Below are 18,680 nucleotides of genomic sequence, written 5' to 3' on the forward strand. Positions count from 1 at the left end.
CCTCCTCTGCATGAATACCTGGCATGAATATCAGTATATGAATATGGCCCATTAATTATCACAATAATAATTATAATATAATGTTACTATTATAGACAGTATAGTAATTTTAACGTTTTCAGATTTTTCTCTGTTTCTAGGGTACTAATTTTAGCTGATTTGAAGCAAATTCATTACCACAATAATAGTAAAAGATGTACAAGTAGTATGAGTTTTAAGGTTGAATGGAAAGTTTGGAGTCAGATACAGATGAAAAAATGGCTAGCTTGCTTAACACTAGAGATACTGGTGACACCACAATGCCGTACATGTAGATGGGTAACAAAATTAATAACAAAAATAGATGTGGGCACACAACAACATTTAAGCTAAGAAAGGAATATAGATCTAGTGCTAAGTCATGCATGCAGTCACACTTCAATAGTTTTCATCAAAGTACCTTTTAATGTTTCTAAATATGTCTCCTCTTTTCAGCTTGCGGACAATATCTAAAAGTGCTTGAAACGTTGCCTTTTCAGGCTCTCTTTTTTTCCAGCATGACAAACAGAAATGTACTGCAGTTTGTGTAGTGCATTTTTTGGCTGCATCAGATTTTTCGGCGGGGGTCAGTTCTAGTAAGTCAACAAGAAAGTCAACACAGTCGAAAAAATCAGCCAAATAAACCAGATCATGTGATGGTATCTCCATGCTGTAAGAGTTGACTGCTAGACCTGAGCTTCTCTTTGTTGAGCTTTCTTGGATCCCGTCAAGTTCACCTACAGAACAATGACCTTATCAGGAGATCATACATAGCAGGTTATTTTCAAGTCACAAAATTTTCGAGGTTTTTGATATCTCGAACATTATTCTTTTTAGTGCCTCGAAAATTGGTTTACTTCCGGCTACACAGTGGTCATTTGAACCTCTATCCTCGAAAATAAATGCTTAGTTGATCAATCTGCGAAAATATCCCGCCTTATGCTCCCTAAACAAACTGAGAAGTGTTTGTATATACCGTATAGCGGGTAATTTTCGGGGGACAAAATATTCGTGGTTCAGCAATATTGAGACATTTCGTGGGTAATATTTTCGTGGTTGCTGCTTGCACTGCAGGTAAAGGTAGGCAAGGTTGGGTAAAATATTCGTTGTCAGACCTCCAACCACGAAAACCACGAATATTTTGCCCCACGAAAATTACACGCTATATACGGTATGAACCTACTTGCAATGCTTTGATGAGCATTGCCAAGTGGATTTGACAGACCTCTACCACCAACTTCAAATAAAATAGGGTCAGCTCCAATCGGTGTTGAAATACTTTCAGCTGAAAAATTATAGCAATTGAAACCTATGAGTGTATACCAGGTTGTTTTATATACTACCACATAATAATTTGTCACGCAATACTCACCTGCTGTGTCCTTGTTTTCTTGTAATGATGAGTCATCACTCTTGATGTACACGTCCTCAATCATAGCAGCAATGTCAGGACGATTAATGTCTGGTGACCTCAGGGTTTCAACCAGCTCAGACCAGGTGGGGTTGGGTGAGGACTGGAGCCATACTTTAAGCATTGCAGTGAAGCAATCTCCCGGGGTTTTGTTAATACCCTGTACAGTGAAAACTCATTATATCAATAACTTTTCCAGTTGGTACAATTAATGTACTTGGTATAAATAATTAACCATTGTCTTTATATAATTATACCTCTAATTACCGTACATGCAGTGCGAAAATTGTGAGAAATTTAAATTTCGTAAATGGCCTCTAAAAGCATTTCGTAGACTAAATTTCGTCAGTTGACTGCTTACCGGAAGCATTCCCAGGCCTTGCCTTAAATCTTTGCGCTAGCTATTTAGCAGATAAAGAGCAACGTTTGCATAGGATTGCTAACCAAACAAAACGGCCCAAAATCATCGTTTTCGACTTGAACGAATTTTTACCCCACGAAAATTACCCGCTATACGGCATACAGTGCTCTTATAACGACCGGACAACGTCAGATACGCATGCTCGGTAAAATGTTCCTGCATGCTACATGCATGGTGAACACAGTAAGCAGCTGCAATTAATGAAGAGAGTGCACAGTGCCAGTCATGATATAGCTAGCTCTATACTATACTGATAGTAGCTGCAGTGAATCTAGACCTAAACAAAGACTGTTAATAAGTGGATCGAAACTTTGAACACTTCAATTTAGTTAGAGTATGAAGCAGAGGATAGATACCAAGTGGCGACGCTAAGATGCAAGGTGTGTGTGCTCTTTGAAGACAAAATTGAAGGCAAGCTCAAGGGGATGAGGAACCTTAGCCAAGCTAATTAATATATCAAAAGGTTTTCTAACCTAAGAACTACGTACTCTACAGACCATGTCAAGACAGAGATGCACGAAAAAAGAAAGGATCTCAGCTGATATTGCCACTAGCACTAAGAAATTTACTTTATATAATTTATGATTGGGACACATGGCAGATTAAACTTATTTGTAAACTTATGGTTTGTCCTTACGACAACGACAGTCATTTGTTTGTCCTCTCAAACACACCCAGGACGTACATTTTGTATGTTATATGAAAAGTTAGTAAGAGCACTATTCAGAGCACTGTAGATGATATCATAGTACGTATATACATGCATTATAAAGATCATAATTAGAAATACAGTACTATACATTACAGAGAGTGCTAGGAAACTGTATGCCTTCAATCACCTGTAGTGTTTCGTCTGGTAGACCCAACGCAACGCCCAGCTCAAACCATTTAGCACAGACTCTCTGCAAGACAGTGCGTATCACTGTTAGCGTGACAGACCTTGGAAGCAAACTTAAAATAAATTCCTTCTCGATAACGTCGGCTAGGTCTCCCCTCTTCACACTGGGGCCTCTCAAAGCCTCCACCATGACCGACCAGCTCGGAGATCCCTTCCTGAACCAGGCCTCCAGCATTGCAACAAAGCACTCATCCACACGACCATTGTGGGACCTTTCTATGTTCTGCACATAAAAAACAATTAAGAGATAGCGAAAAAAATACATGTTAACAATAATGTAGAACTTGATTTCCCCCATGGATCATTATAGTACCAACTAGACAAAGCTTGCACCAATACAGGCTAACCTTGACAGTAACCAATACTCACTTTAATAGTTTCACTGTCTACATTCAAGTTAATAGCCAGGTGGTCCCACTTTGCACGAGCATCCCTAGTAGCATCTTTGACAGTCTTGAGAGTTATGTCACCACTTGTAGCTGTGGCCTCACCTGGACAAAGGGAGAACATGGTTTGGTAATGAAGCAAAATAATTTGCAAAATACAAATTAGGGAGTACTTAAAGTGTACAACTGTTGTTAAAACAAGTGTGGCTAGGTACGTACGTATCTTGTAGCATTTGGCACACGACCTTGAGGTTAAGTACATTGTAAGTAACGAGCACAACGAGTGTTGCAAGCGTGCGCTTGCTAATGCCTCTCGCCATGTTATGCTTTCACTCAAAAAGTATTAGTGTTATAGTAGTTTCTATAATGAAGTTATATAAACTCACTGAGAAGAAACAACTTATTTACATGCATCTATTCTGTTATCTATTGTATTATGTGGCTACCAGGACCTCAAGAAAGAAGATCTTCCAGGATCTTGAGTTCAGTGTATATAATATCTATCATAACTGAGAATTAAGAAAAGACTTGTGTACATGCATATTGTTATCTATAATTATTGGGTGTGTCCAAAGAGACTTCATACTTAAAATGGCTACTAGCTAGCTAGCTGTTTTAACAGATCTTTTCTGACTGTTGCAGCTAACAAAAAGCTAGCGCTTTAGTGCAAGGCTAACTCATAATTATGTTGAATAGAAAGTCTGTGCAAACAGATGATGCTATGAAAGATTCTAAAGAGATTGCAACAGCCTTCAATGTGAGTCAAATTAGCCATAACTCGAGAAAGAAGCTTTAGTTTGCTAATCCACGAATCAAAATCCAAGAGAACGTGGCTAAAAGCCTATAGAAGCTGTTAGTTTTTGTCGCAATGCAACCGTTGAGCAGTTACAGCTGGAATAGACACACAGACACACACACACAGTCAGCTTTACCGTATCCCTTGTGCGGCTACGCCTCGAGGCATAATAATTATGTACATCTATAGAAAACATACTTCACACATGCAGCAATACTTACTGATTCTCAAGCAGTGGTACACTTTGAAGCAGAGCTGCTTGTTCTTGGATACTTCACAAGTGTAGAACCCGTCGCAATGATCCCTCGTCACTTTGTCCACAGTGAGCTCGTTATCTGATCCACCCCCCACCTTCTTGCCTTTCCTGGTCCACTTGAAGGAGAGGTCATCAGGGTCAGCAAATGGCAGGGCTTCAAGAACAGCTTTCTCATCCAGCTTAACTTCCTAGATGATAATTAACATGTGCATGTACATATATACATGGGCATACATGACAAATAATTAAACACAGTTAAATGCTCCCACAACATACCTTTGCTGGACTATAGCATTAAACCATGATGTATACATGTACGTACATTGATTACGTACCTGTGCAAACCAGCACTCCTGATGAAGCGGTAGACTGTGAACACGGCCGTGCTCACATCGAAACGAGGGGGGGTTGCGTCCTCCCAGCTTGCACAGACACACGTCTTCCACTTTTGAATGTTTTGCGCACCGACAATTGAATGCAATAATCGGCTCAATCTTCTTGCTAATTTTGCTCATCACATACAGGACGATAGTCAGCACATAGGAGCAGAGATCATGCATGTCGCAATCTTCACGTCTTGTGAGTCGAATCTCGTAACAGTCGGCGTGGGCTACCAGCGTGATGTGGTGTTTGGCACTATCGACTTCAAAAGATACCAGATTTCTCTTGACACGAGATTCTCGTAGATTCCATTCCATCCCAAAAGGTTTTTTTTGTCCCTCGGAAACCAACTTGCTGATCAGGGCACAGAAGAGGCCAATGGGCACATAGCCGGACTTGAAGGTAATCTTGATTGGAGAGGGTGTGTTGGAGTCGATGGCTGGAGCATTTAAGAGCTCTTCCTTTGAGGCACACTCGAGGACAGCTGGCATGAAATAGACTGGTGGCTCCTGGAGACCTTTACCAACTATGGGTGCAAGGAGACTGACATGCTCAAGCAACTTCACAAGCTTGTCGACCGGGATCAATTCACCTTCATTTACTTTTGCCTTGTTTGACTTGGAACAGCAGCGTTTAATCGTAGCAATCGAGAATTGCCCCAGTTTTTGCCACTTCTTGATCTCGGCGTTAGTGAATTGAGACGTCCAATCACATGAGTGTAGAGATAGAAGAGATTCGACAACCAGGAGACTGATACTGTTGAAAACAACATTAGGGCTGCAGATGACACGGTTTTTGAAGTAAGACTCCTTGTCCTCTATGTCAGGGTAGTAGAGAAGGGTCCCCACACACTGGTGCAAATACCAAATGGTGAACTTCACCTCCTCTTCATCCATCTTCAATGCTTTGCCAATCTGAATACACTCTTCCATCGTCGCAATTTCAAACTCTTTTCTCAGAATGACACCAAAGAGGAGCTGTACTGGGCGAATCCGGAGATTGGCATCTTCGAAAAATGAGTCAAACACTGTTTTAAGATGTTCACGAATTGGATCAATGTCAGCATCTGTGCCACTGAAGTTATCCACAGAGAAGAAATGACTGTTATCTGGGTGGTTGATGACATCTTCAAAATGTGAGGTAATGGTGGATAAGGCTTCGTGCTTCTCTTGGAGTTTTGCTTGCAAGCGCTTTTCAGTTTCGGCTTGAATGGTAGAATCTATGCTCAACAGTTGAACAACTGCACTTGCTAGCTTGGAGAGGGATTGCTTCATTTGTAGCAAAAGTTGAACAGCTTTGGGTGTGCTCCGTTTTAATCTGTTTTTGATTTCAGGAGATAGAGTTTTCACAAGAACTTCCACTTTGCTTTGCAATTTGGTATCCTCTTGTGGTGTCGTTGGTTTCTGCTGTTTTTCAGTGGAGGCCTTCGCTTTTGCTTTTTGTTCCACATGTTCCACCAGGTTTTTTGAAAAGGAATCCAATTCAAGCTGCTTGCCAACCTCTGCCTCGAGTTTGGAAAAAGTTTCCTCCACCTTCTGCTCAGATTCGCTTTCTTGCTGCACCTCCAGAATCAGCAGTATTGCAGTTCCCAGGATGTTTGCGTCAAGACCGGGGTAATCTCCCTTGAGCTTTGCCTGAACAACTTCTGCGTTGGCTTGAATTTCCAACTTGTCTTGGTAAGTGCCCACTAGACTCACGACAGCTTGAAGACATCGGAAATGTTCAACTTTATCGGAAATCTTGGAATAATCAAGATCCGAATCAGTGACGTGATGGCTAATGGCTGAAAGAATTTGGGAGAGGGTCTCTCGAATTGTATACTTTGCTTGGTACGGGGTGATTTTGTCTTGGTCACGTTCGTAGGAAACTTCATAGAGCTCATCGAGATCTTTATCGAGAGGGAAGAAAGCGAGAAACATCCCTGGGCCTTTGCTCAAAAATGGAAGCATCTCCATGAAGCCAGGCTGTCCACCTATGTCAATGATGTTGAGCAAAACTGTGCCTACCAACTGTTCCCTGTAATTGCCGCTCTTGACAATATCTCGAAGGTTTTCAATGATCTTGTCGACTTTGGTTTCTGAAGCCTTTGGTTTGGCTGGCTTGCTTGATCCTTCCTGGGGAACTTGCTTTGTGCTTACATCTGAGGGCTGAGCTTCGTTCGTGTCGACATTGGTTTCTAGAGCCTGTGATTTGGGTTGTTTGCTTACTTGCTTTTTGCTTGAATCAACTTCATCTGTAGGATAAGTTTCATAATCTTCTTCAACGCGATCATCTTTGTGTCCTTGCTTTTTGCCTGGATCCACTTCATCTGTGGGATGAATATCAGAATCTTCTTTTGGCTTTGAATCATCTTCAATGGGATCATTTGTTGGATCAGCAGATTTGACTACAGTTTTGGAAATGGCGACTTTTCCAATTTGCTGAAGGCCAATCATGTAAGTGAAAATCAGTTGTGCTTCATTGTCAATATCTGTGGAGGCTTTGAGAATCAATTTGGAGTCACTTGACAACACAGCCAGAACTTGATTACACTCGGCAAGAAGAGTGCTGCAGCGTTTTCTGTCTTGTGGTGGGATTGATACCAGGTTAAGTAGGTGACCCAGGAGACGTTTTTGGAAGGTGGTTTTGCCGAGCCCTGAAAGGCCGATTAGGTACAGTTTGAGGTAGCGGAGGTTGATGGTGTTCTCTGTGTCTCTCAACAACTCGTTCAGCTTGTGTACGTACTTCAACTGCTCTTGAACAGAGGCTGAAAATGAAAGGTACATGCATATTATAAATTTAAAGGTTTGATTTATTGAAAGCATCGCGGGTGCTGATGTCTCGGTGGAGGCGCCAAAGCTTTATGGTAAATAAAGCTACAGTACTAGTACTAGCATTAAATACTGTATACCGGGTAATTTTCAGGGGGCAAAACATTCGTGGTTGAGCAATTTAGTCACTTTGTGGATAAAATACTTTTGTGGTTGTTGCTTGCACTGCAGGTAGCTAAAGGTAGGCAAAGTCGCTTCATTTGGGTGTCTATATTATAGAGTTGTCTCTGTTATAATGTTTGTGCAGTTATATTGTGTTACTAAGATATGTTGCTATGCCCTCGGGATATAAACTAGTTGTAACACGAGCACAAGGGATGTATGGTATACATATTGCACTGAAGCACGAGCGTAACATACCCCTATAACCTATAAATTCTTTCAGACAACGAACGGCCTGGTCTCAAGGCTAGGGCCTTTAGGCCCGAGATCATTAGCTCTAGATTCATTCTTCAGGCTTGTATCATTATCAACTCATTAACGGGCGTCACCGCTCTCCCTGAAAGAGGATAGGACCCAAACTTATCTACAGTTTTGTTCTGCCAGTGGAATTCCACCGGCTCCAATTAGATTTCAGTATTTGATCACACCCACTTAACTTTACCACGTGTGAATTTGCACACACTAGATTGACTGAAAGGCGTGGCCAACACAAGTGATATTCATCGCTATTGGCAAACACTCACTTAAAAATAAATGAGATTCATAATGCTATTGCGTAACAGCCAGAACAATGTTGATAGGCTTGGTTCCCGTCTAATCAACTCACTGCATGCACTGGATAGCACGTACGTAGCTACGGTTACATTATCATGGCCACACCCAGTTTATTACTGAGCATGAACAATTATTGATGAGTCATGCAGGAAACACATTGTGCTTGAAAAACAGATGACCTTTTTTTCAGTAAAATATTTTTAGCTCCCCCCTATCAAGAATCCTGGATCCGCCCCTGGACTCTGGAAACACATGTAAATAGAGGACAATGTAAAAGGTGTGGTTTGAAATCAAGGTAAACCACAATCTAAACATGGGGGTGTGCCCATCGGATCCAATCAGATGCACAAATTAGGGCAAAAGTATCATGGTAATAATCATGCATGCATTGATTAGTGAGAAAGAAACTTTTAAATACACTGTCTGTCATCTATCGTATAGCGGGTATATTCGAGGGTACAAACTTTCGCAGAAAGACCGTTTGAGAGGATTTCGCAGATTTAATTGTGAACTTTCAACCTTTGGTGCTTGCATGAACGTAATATTAAACATTCGTGGGTACATGTATATACATGAATGTTCGCAATCCCATGCATGCACTCACCAGGCTTCTTGATTGATGAATCCTCTTCATGTGTCCTTTTTTTACCCACAGGATACAGGGAGCCACTAAGTTTTCTATTGGCATCTACAAGTGCTTGGCATGCATTCTCCAATTTCGTGACGTCTTTCTTGGATATTTGAAGATCTTGCTCTGCTGCTTCTAGCTCGTTCTTCTTCAATTTAATTGGCTCTTTTAATAGCTGCTGCAGTTCACACCAAAGTGTTTGAGATAACTTGCTAGCTTGAAGATCTTGCTCTGCTGCTTCTAGCTCGTTCTTCTTCAATTTAATTGGCTCTTTTAATAGCTGCTGCAGTTCACACCAAAGTGCTTGAGATAACTTGCTAGCTACATCTTTCAAGATCTTCAGCAGAGAATTCTGAACATGACTTGAACAAAATAAAGCAAGCTCTTTAAGTGCTGTATTAAGGCTTTCATAATCTATTTCGAACACCTTTTGTTTGTGATCAACCACCACATCATATTTAATTGTCTCAGAAAAGAGGATGTGATACCGGAATTCTTTGCTCGCTGTCATGTTTTTCTGCCTTATCCTCGTGGAAAATCTGATAGCAGGTTTAATAACTTCATCACTGACAGCTGTGGATTCTACAAAGTCTGGTTGCTCGACAGATGGAAATGCAAGGGTCTCTAGTAGTTTGCTCGGATCCACACGACTAAAGTCGAGGAGGTCAGTGAGCTGGTCATGGCGTAATTTCTGCTTGAGATCATTTAGTGTCTGTTTTAAATTTATGGATAAGGTTTTTTTGATTTGTGCAACACCAACATTCCAAGTTTCAGCAACCTTGCCTTTCGCGGTTTCAAGCATGGTTTGGTGGGTAGCCAGTATACACTGCAATTCATCATCGTACTTTTTTTTGATATTTACCACTTTGAATAAACATTGTATACTGATGTCATTCTCAAGTTTTAAAGTAACTACTTTCAGTTGAAGAGAAAAAGATTGAGCTAATATTTCTGGGAAAGAGGTTTTAAACTCGCAAGTTTCTTGAAAGAATTGATCGAATTTTTCCACCTGAGCGTTTTGTTTCTCTACACTATTCTCCTTCCCCTGTATATCAAGTTCTTGTACTTTCTGAGTAATGGAATCTTCCATCTTTGACATTTCCCCACGACAATCGTCCACAGCACTCTCCAAAATAATTTCAGGACTATTAACACAGAGTGCCCACAGAAGCTTTGTTTTAACTTCTGGAAATCGACTAAATTTCTCAAGAACCTCAGCTAGTTTCTTTACATTCTTTGGGGTGTAGTTTTTCAAAGAACCAATGGAATCCTTTGCAGGTGTTGATTGTAAATAATAATAGTTATAATAATACATGTCTTTGGTTACAGCAGAAGGATCTCGTAGCCATTGTTGTGCTTTTTGTGCAAATATAGCGCTAAAGCATACCGTTTGCTCTATTGATATTCCAATTTGCTCAGCCATTTCCATTTGAAGTTTTTCGGGAGTCCAGGAACATTTATTCCCATCATAGCACAGGTCGTATTTGTTGATGAGCACTAGTATTCTGTTTTGTTTTTCCATCAGGCCAGGATGCAATGTTTTTATACTCTCAACAAGCTCAGTCACTGTACCCTTAGGTACGTCATTGGCACTGACAACAAGTATGATGGCTGCTAGGCTTTTTAAAGCTGTTTTTGCAGCAGTAGTTGTTTTTTGGCTAGTAAATATATCACAGGTGCCAGGCATATCAAGAATTTCAGGAGCAAAAGTTTGTCCAATCTCTGACAAAATAGCAACAGATGCATGGAGAATGAGTTCAGTGTACTGAATCTCACTTCTGCGATCCTCGGTATTCAGTTTCACAAGAAATGATTTAACAGATTTACCGCCTGATGCAAGATGAACTAAGCCATCACTATATTTTTTTCTTCCAAAAAGTTCTCCATTCGGAGATGCTGGATCGTGTACAATTCGGATTGAGCTGACCGTCTGCCTTTGAAACGATGATGGGAGAAAAGGCGAGCCTATAAAGGAATTAGCAGTTGTACTTTTGCCAGCATTAGTTAAGCCAACAAGTCCTATTTGGACTTTGCCACATAGTAACGCTGAATGGATTCTTTCGAGCTCTTGAGAATGAGTGGACATTTCGAGCTCCTTAGCTATCGATACAACTGTTTCAATTGCTTTGCTGGTATTCTCGACTTTTTCTCGTACTGACTCATTGCCTGCTCATGATAATGACATTAATTTTTCAGTTTTTAATAAAATATAAACTTACAAATTTTGAGGTGAGTATTTCGGAGAGCTGTTAAGAGATCACTGTGGAGGATCTTGTTTTTTTCTAGCACAGAAATAAACTCCAAATACTTATTTCGATAGGCTTTAACACATTGTAATATAGCTGTATACAGTCTGATTCCCTTTTCCATTTTTTTTGTGCCAGGTAGTGTACGTACTTCTTCCATAAGTGCTGTAGAAATAAACCCTTTGCTGTGAAGAGATTGAGCGATGTTCAATGGGTCGCTGGAGAGTCCTCCACACACTTTGTTGCAGCACTCCACCAGAGTGGTATAACCGTGGTTAAAACCTTTTGGAAAAAACACAATTAATTATTTTAACGGAAATCAAAGAGCATGCACTAAGATACCTTGGCTAGTACTCCTGATAGGCCTGTGCCAAAATAATATTCCGGAATAATTAATAGGCAGTCTTTTTTACAATTTGAATAATAGGCACTGTGAAAACAGTTTAATGATTTCATTGAGTTGCACATGCGCAGTAGCTCAGAACACGCCCACATTTTACATGGCAGTAAACCTGATGTTAGTCCAATCAATGTTGAGACCATAAAGTTTGTTATTTCGCTGCTGAAATTTTTTTGTGCTATATATTTTATAGGTGTTTTATTTCGCTGCGATATAATTATGTTAAATAATTTGAATAATAGCAATTAATAGGGTGATGAAGTTGAATAATAGGCTGATCAAGTGTGAATAAATAATAGGTGAATATTTGGCACAGGCCTATAACTCTAGCCTCGAATCCAGGCCGATTAAAATACGGCCTGGTCTCTATTGCATGTGTAATTAATCATAGGCGTGGTCCATACATGCCCACGTACTATCTAATATGTGCCTAGCTAGCTAGCTGTGGCACTCTATGGTGTTGTCGAGAAGGCTTGCACTCTAGTCTGAAGCCAAAAGAAGCTCTCATTTGTACAGAAACCAAGTTCAAAACATCACGATTATTGTACGTGGTCTCCTAGGACCATTTATAAAAAAAAAAAGTTAACTCTCTACAATCAAACATGTTATAGTTAGAATTAACATGGGCATAAGCTATGTGTTTTAGTGTCCCAAAGCTCGAGGGATGAGGGACACTATAATCATAGATACTGAATGCACATGTTCTAACTGATTTAGATCCCAAAACCTATTGGCTACTAGAAATGCACTATAGCTTAGGCCACTCCAAATGAGACTGTAGTTACTAGATCTATAATCTTATCAATTGTTCCTGGTACGGATCACTTCAGCTGCAACTCTAGTACAAGGCCACGTGTAGCTAGTTATATAGCTGCTTCAAGCTTCTTAGCTTTTACTCGACAATGAAGCTTTAACATCAAAATCTGCCACTATTTAAATCAAGATATTGTTGTGTGAAGGCTATCCATGCTGTAAACGCAGTGCTCTGGCATCCAGGTGAGTAGAAAAGCCAATCACAAACAAACAAACCAACCGACTACTATACCCGTGGCCGCCCACGCGCGCCTCGGGTAATGACAATACAATGTATAATGCCCAGAGCAATCTATATAGTACTGGTATTATAGCTCATAGTTCCCTGCTAAATACACTCAAATGCATGGGATCTATAATGTAGAAAAAAGTTTACAAACAAGTACAAAAAACATTTTGTGAAAAAATGGGGAAGAGTATAGGGTTGGAAGAGCATGCGCACTGAAGTAACGAAAACAAGATTGTGGGTTGGTATAGTCTTCGCATGCTCAACTGGTTGAGGGGCTCAATCTTTGCGATCTTTAACAGTTGGGTCCAGCACTATACTTCAAGTTTTGGTGGGCAGGGCTTATCTGTAGCTGTATATATAATTATCTATAATTATAGTCTCAAATTTTAATTGCATATCAAATTAATGTTTCAGTGCTGGTCCCTGGAAAAATGAAAAGCTCGAAAACCTCATTCGAATGCGTCATTCTTATATTATACAAACACATGCAGGTTGATAGTCAAGTAGAGAATTAAACATCTCGTATAAAGAAAGAGGTGTAACGAGAAGTAGTGCTGGACCCAACTGTTAAAGATCGCAAAGATTGAGCCCCTCAACTAGTTGGAGCATGCAAAGACTATACCAACCCACAATGTTACTTCAGTGCGCATGCTCATCCAACCCTACTCTTCCTCATTTTTCACAAAATGTTTTTTGCACTTGTACATACTATAGGGATTTATGGCAGTAAACCCACTAAGCCCTAGGGCGAAGTGGTTACGCAATGTATTATGCACGCATGCTAAGCTGGACAGTAGCGAATTGAAGATGTTCAATTGAAGGTTTCTAGCCCATCTGATAGCTAGCTATATACTCTATAGCCTGCTATAATATTATATGCTAACAAAGGACTCACATGCAGCCTGCAACAGTGTGGATGACAATCATCTGAATTAACAAAGTAAAAGCTGACACTATATATAGATTACAGGCCACACACATCTAATACTAGATGAAAGTCTAAATGTCAAAGTTGCAACAATTAAACCTATTATACAGCTAGCTATAATATATCTATAATCATAGCTCTGCATATGTATGACTTTAATATAATAATAATCTTTGCATTCAGAATATTTAGTTTTACAACAACATTTACGGGTAATTTTGCACATGCACAAACAGGCCTCCTTTTCTTCATTCGAGGCCTGTGGAAGGAGGCTACATCCACACAAACTAAACTGATTAGCTAATTAAGGTGATTTACTCACTGCTTGGTCCAGGAATTGTTGTTGTGGACAATTTTTGCCTCTTAGATGGTCCAGGAAAAATATCGTCATCTGAAAGTAAGTAATTGGATGCTGTTATTGTGTATTTAAGTACGTAATATGTAAGTTACGTTTCTGATCAGGTTGTAAACTATGTACTCATTCACATACTTAAGCTGATGTCATAGAAATACTCATCTCACTATTCATACCTGTACATGCCTCCTCTATAGCCTCAGCGAGGGCATCTAGTCTAACTATTGGTGCTCTGAGACTCTGACATATCTCAGAATAGGTGAGAGTGGCAGTATTCAAGCGAGCAATTATCGTTTCACGTAGACGGGTTTCATTATCTTGATATTCATCACGAATATTAATGAGGGTGTCATGGCCCACTTTCAGCTTAAGTCCCAGGTTGAACCACTTTCCAGCGGCTTTTATCAGTTTCTCGTAAACAGAATTCAAATCATCGATAGTCAGAATGGAGCCTACAAAAATTAAAAATAAATGGTGGTTTACACACACGCATGTTCAATATTAGCTTCGATCCCAGGCCGAGTTTTCACTTTTATAACGGTTAGGCGAACAACTAGGCCTGGTACTAGTTGTCTGCGCATGCGTCAGTCGTTCGTCAGATTCTGACGAATAGATATTCTCGTTCACTTTCGTGACATTTTTATTCGTGTACTATCGTTTTCAAAACTAAAAAACAAAACTAAAAAACATTGCAATGTGAACGTTGCTAGGATTGCCAGGAAAAGAAAAGCGCGAAAAAGCGAAGAAACAAGAAATTCGGCGAGTGCATAACTCCAATCCGTTACAACGTCATTCACATGTACTGTTTCATAATTATTATTTTTGTTTTGGTACTTTTCCTGGCCAATCCTTTCACATTGCAAGTAGTGATGTTAATTATGTGCATTTTTTGCAGGCTATAGTTATTTTTTTATAACCCCTTACAGTGTTGAGCAAACACGCAAGTGTTGGATGTGTGGGTGGAAGTATTCCAAGTTATTCATGACCAGCAGATAAAGACCAATGACTGCGTATTTACCCAACCTGCATGTATTTCGATTTTAAAATTCCTTATCAACAGTAGGCCACTCGACTGTACATGTTCATGACGTTGTAACGGATTGGAGTTATGCACTCGCCGAATTTTTTGTTTCTTCGCTTTTTCGCGCTTTTCTTTTCCTGGCAATCCTAGCAACGTTCACATTGCAAATGTTTTTTAGTTTTGATTCCCTTTCTTTTTTCATACAGTAGTACATTAATGATAAGATAAAATTAATGTGACGTTGATTAATTTGTCATCGTCCTGTAATCTTGTTGAAGATAATATATAAGTGATCGTTGGACAGAATTATATTATACTCCTCAATAGTCTCGATCCCAGGCCGCACTTCACTCAGGGAATTGAGGAGTTAGCCTCCTTCACCGGCCTTCTTTTCTCAATAATGAAAGTGAAATACCTATGAGGAACATCAAGAAGCAAGAGAAGTTCAAGAAGAGAAGACAGGACTGGTTATTCAGTATTTTATTCAGTCATTTATCTATGATAAAAATAATGGCAGCCATGTATATACTGTAGATGTACTTCCAAGTGCAAAAGCATGGAGGCCTATGGTAGATCCAGTCAGTGCATACGTAAATAACATACCTGAAGTGAGAGAATGGAGAGCTGAGCTGAAGAAAGGAGGTTTTGTGTTTATCGATGTCACAGCCACGCCCACCTCATAAGTTGCCATGTGCGTTGCTGTGGCAGTCATTTAAAGATGGCGGAATTGCGTAGGTAAGAAAAGTGGAGCCTGAGAGGTCATCTGCCTCTTGGAAGCGAACGCAATTCTGAGAAAAACGCCCATGGTCCGGGTTCTAGTCGACTAGAGGCTGTATCTAGAATCTTCTGAACATGTCTGTACAAGGAGGAAATGCTTTCCAAGAAAGTTACTAACTTACTTAGTCAGTCAGACGAAAAGCGGTGAAATATGAAAATAGTGCAATTTTTCAAATATCAATAGTAATGCATGTGTATATTCATTGACTATAATTTCACACATTTAGACAGCTATCTGTCAACTCAGTTTCTTGCTGTGGCCTTTCCCTGTAGAAATAGAGCAGTCTAAACACGAGTCAAATTTTGTGCAATAATTGAAAACACACACAACTGCACTGTCAATCCTATGTACAACCTACTGGTTGTACTAAATAATTATATAGATTACAGGCCACACACATCTAATACTAGATGAAAGTCTAAATGTCAAAGTTGCAACAATTAAACCTATTATAGCTATATATCTATAATCATAGCTCTGCATATGTATGACTTTAATATAATAATAATCTTTGCATTCAGAATATTTAGTTTTACAACAACATTTACGGGTAATTTTGCACATGCACAAACAGGCCTCCTTTTCTTCATTCGAGGCCTGTGGAAGGAGGCTACATCCACACAAACTAAACTGATTAGCTAATTAAGGTGATTTACTCACTGCTTGGTCCAGGAATTGTTGTTGTGGACAATTTTTGCCTCTTAGATGGTCCAGGAAAAATATCGTCATCTGAAAGTAAGTAATTGGATGCTGTTATTGTGTATTTAAGTACGTAATATGTAAGTTACGTTTCTGATCAGGTTGTAAACTATGTACTCATTCACATACTTAAGCTGATGTCATAGAACTACTCATCTCACTATTTATATACCTGTACATGCCTCCTCTATAGCCTCAGCAACATCATTCCGATCAACTGATGGTGCTCTGAGACTCTCACATATTTCAGAATAGGTGAGAGTGGCAGTATTCAAGTGAGCAATTAGCATTTCACGTAGACAGGTTTCATTATCTCGATGTTTATCACTGATATTAATGAGGGTGTTGGGGCTCACTTTCAGAGCAAGTCCCAAGTTAAACCATTTTCCAGCGGCTTTTATCAGTTTCTCGTAAACAGAATTCAAATCATCGAGATTCAGAATGGAGCCTACAAAAATTAAAAACAAATGAAGAAATAGTTTATAGCCACACCTGCTTCACAATCATTAAGTTCACAAATGGCTACTGCTTTAACAGCTTTTTTCTGACTCTTGTAGCTAACAAAAAACTAGCGCTTTAGTGCAAGGCTAACTTATAAGTTGAATAAAAACTTTGTGCAAACAGAATCTGATGATGCTACGAAAGATTCTGAAGAGACTGCAACAGCCTTCAATGTGAGTCTAACTAGCCATAACTCGAGAAAGAAGCTTTAGTTTGCTAATCCAAAATCCAATTGCAAGAGAACGTGGCTAGAAGCCTGTAGAAGCTGTTAGTTTTCGTCGCATTGCAACCGTTGAGCACTTGTAGCTGGAATACACACACACACACACACACACACACACACACACACTATACCGTCCGTATCCCTCATGCAGCTCCGAGGTATAATAAAATAGTTGCTGCATAAAACCTACAGCTCTGTGACTGTCTCTATAGCTATAGCTATTATAGCTCGATCTGTGTATTACTATATTCTTTGTCTATAATTATTATACTCACTCAAGATATTTTTCTGACAGAAATTTAACCTAATAATTTTGTGCAAACTAGCAGGCCTCCTTTTCTTCATTGAGGCCGGCTACATCCACACAAACTAAACTGATTAGCTGATTTACTCACTGGTTGGTCCAGGAGTCGTTGTGGACAATTTCTGCTTCTTAGATGGTCCAGGTGAAGTATCATCATTGGGTGCTATACAATTGTGTAATATGTAAGTTACGCTCCTAATCAACTATACCTACAGGTATAGAAATGCTCATAATAGTGTGGTCGTAAGTTAGCCTCATACCTGTACATGCCTCCTCTACAGCCTTAGCGACATCATTCCGTTCAACTGTTGGTGCTCTGAGACTCTGACATATTTTAGAGTAAGTGAGAGAGGAAGTTTTCAAGTGAGAAGCTAGCATTTCACGTAGACAGGTTTGATTGTCTCCATGCTTATCAATGATATTACGGAGGGTGTGATGTCTCATTCCCAGGGAAAGTCCCAGGTTAAACCAGTCTCCAGCGGCTTTTATCAGTTTCTCGTAAACAGAATTCAAATCATCGTGAGACAGAATGGAATCTACAGTAAGTTCAATGACATAAACACGGTTATGTGTGTATATACAATTTTTATACTCTAAAAATAAAGTGCACTGAGCACACTAAAATGTTGCGTAAAAAGTGTGCTATACTGCTAACAGCAAATGCACACAAGGAGACGCCGCTTACCAAGCGTTGGTCCAGGGTTTGCTTCAACATCTCCTGACTGTAACAGTAAGTGGAATATCAGTAACAGTATACACAGACTGAGAGTGGGGGGCAACATCAGTCGATTAGTGCTCTGAACTCTCACTTGGAACTTGGTCGGCTTTTCTTGAGTCTCAAACACTAGAAAATAAGAGTATCCTCGATGTAAACGTTGCTTCTCTCCCGATAATATTCCCTGAGTGTCGATGAGGGTTATACTCTCGAGGACTGGACTAGGCAAAAACGAAGCCTCGAATCGGCTAAAGAAAGCGTTTCCAAACGACCGTAAGGCACCAAACTGTCGTGTTGGGTCGACAGCTAAAGCATTTCCAGGAGTGACTTGCTCATTAGGCCCATGCATGATGGCCATGAAGCGGTCGGTGGTGGGTTCAGGTCCAATCCTATACCAGGGAAAGCTTTAGAATGCTGCAACTACTATTCAATAGCTAGATCACAGCATGGCATATACATAAGAAATAGAAGAAGTGTATGCACAACTATACAGTACGATATGCTTGTACTTTAATACCTTCTGATATGCACACAGCACCAAGGTTCATGAAGCAGTGAGTTCCAGTGAGGATTTTTGACTTCGGTTCTTGACCTTTTAATAGGAGTCACAGTAGATCTGTCAAAACTACTACTATACTTGAGTTCGAGTCTGGATTCATTGCACTCGTACTCCCTAGCGACAGTGAAAGTAAACAAACGAGAAGACATGATGTTTGTGGAGGAGGTAGAGTGGGGAGGGGCTCCTT

At 39.9% G+C, this 18,680-nt stretch overlaps 1 protein-coding gene across 3 annotated transcripts; it reads right to left on the minus strand.

Annotated features, from left to right (window-relative positions):
• Positions 1-159: 159 nt before the first annotated feature.
• Positions 160-18,644, minus strand: LOC135347339 (uncharacterized). Of its 3 annotated transcripts, XM_064545294.1 has the most exons (16): positions 18,452-18,644; positions 17,905-18,323; positions 17,480-17,755; positions 17,311-17,382; positions 16,364-16,639; positions 16,153-16,221; positions 13,870-14,145; positions 13,661-13,729; positions 10,942-11,250; positions 8,699-10,888; positions 4,522-7,313; positions 4,152-4,374; positions 3,118-3,239; positions 2,690-2,971; positions 1,391-1,589; positions 160-755 (listed from the first exon to the last, which is right to left on the minus strand). In XM_064545294.1, exons 1-16 carry the CDS (start codon positions 18,640-18,642, stop codon positions 418-420), a joined length of 8,103 nt encoding a protein of 2,700 aa, XP_064401364.1. In that variant the 5' UTR covers positions 18,643-18,644; the 3' UTR covers positions 160-417. The 3 variants fall into 3 exon arrangements, with proteins under 3 accessions (XP_064401364.1, XP_064401365.1, XP_064401366.1); XM_064545295.1 differs by lacking the exons at positions 17,311-17,382; positions 17,480-17,755; XM_064545296.1 differs by lacking the exons at positions 16,153-16,221; positions 16,364-16,639; positions 17,311-17,382; positions 17,480-17,755.
• Between the last annotated feature and the right edge of the window lie 36 nt (positions 18,645-18,680).

The sequence above is a fragment of the Halichondria panicea genome, chromosome 14 (assembly GCF_963675165.1).
Source record: "Halichondria panicea chromosome 14, odHalPani1.1, whole genome shotgun sequence".
NCBI classification, from domain to species: domain Eukaryota; kingdom Metazoa; phylum Porifera; class Demospongiae; order Suberitida; family Halichondriidae; genus Halichondria; species Halichondria panicea.

Coding starts and splice junctions, on each gene's coding strand:
- LOC135347339 (XM_064545294.1), bottom strand. CDS start 18,642: ATGTCTTCTCGTTTGTTTACTTTCACTGTCGCTAGGGAGTACGAGTGC. Junction 17,756..17,904: donor AAACCCTGGACCAACGCTTG/GTAAGCGGCGTC, acceptor AACTTACTGTAG/ATTCCATTCTGTCTCACGAT. Junction 2,972..3,117: donor TAGACAGTGAAACTATTAAA/GTGAGTATTGGT, acceptor TTTTATGTGCAG/AACATAGAAAGGTCCCACAA.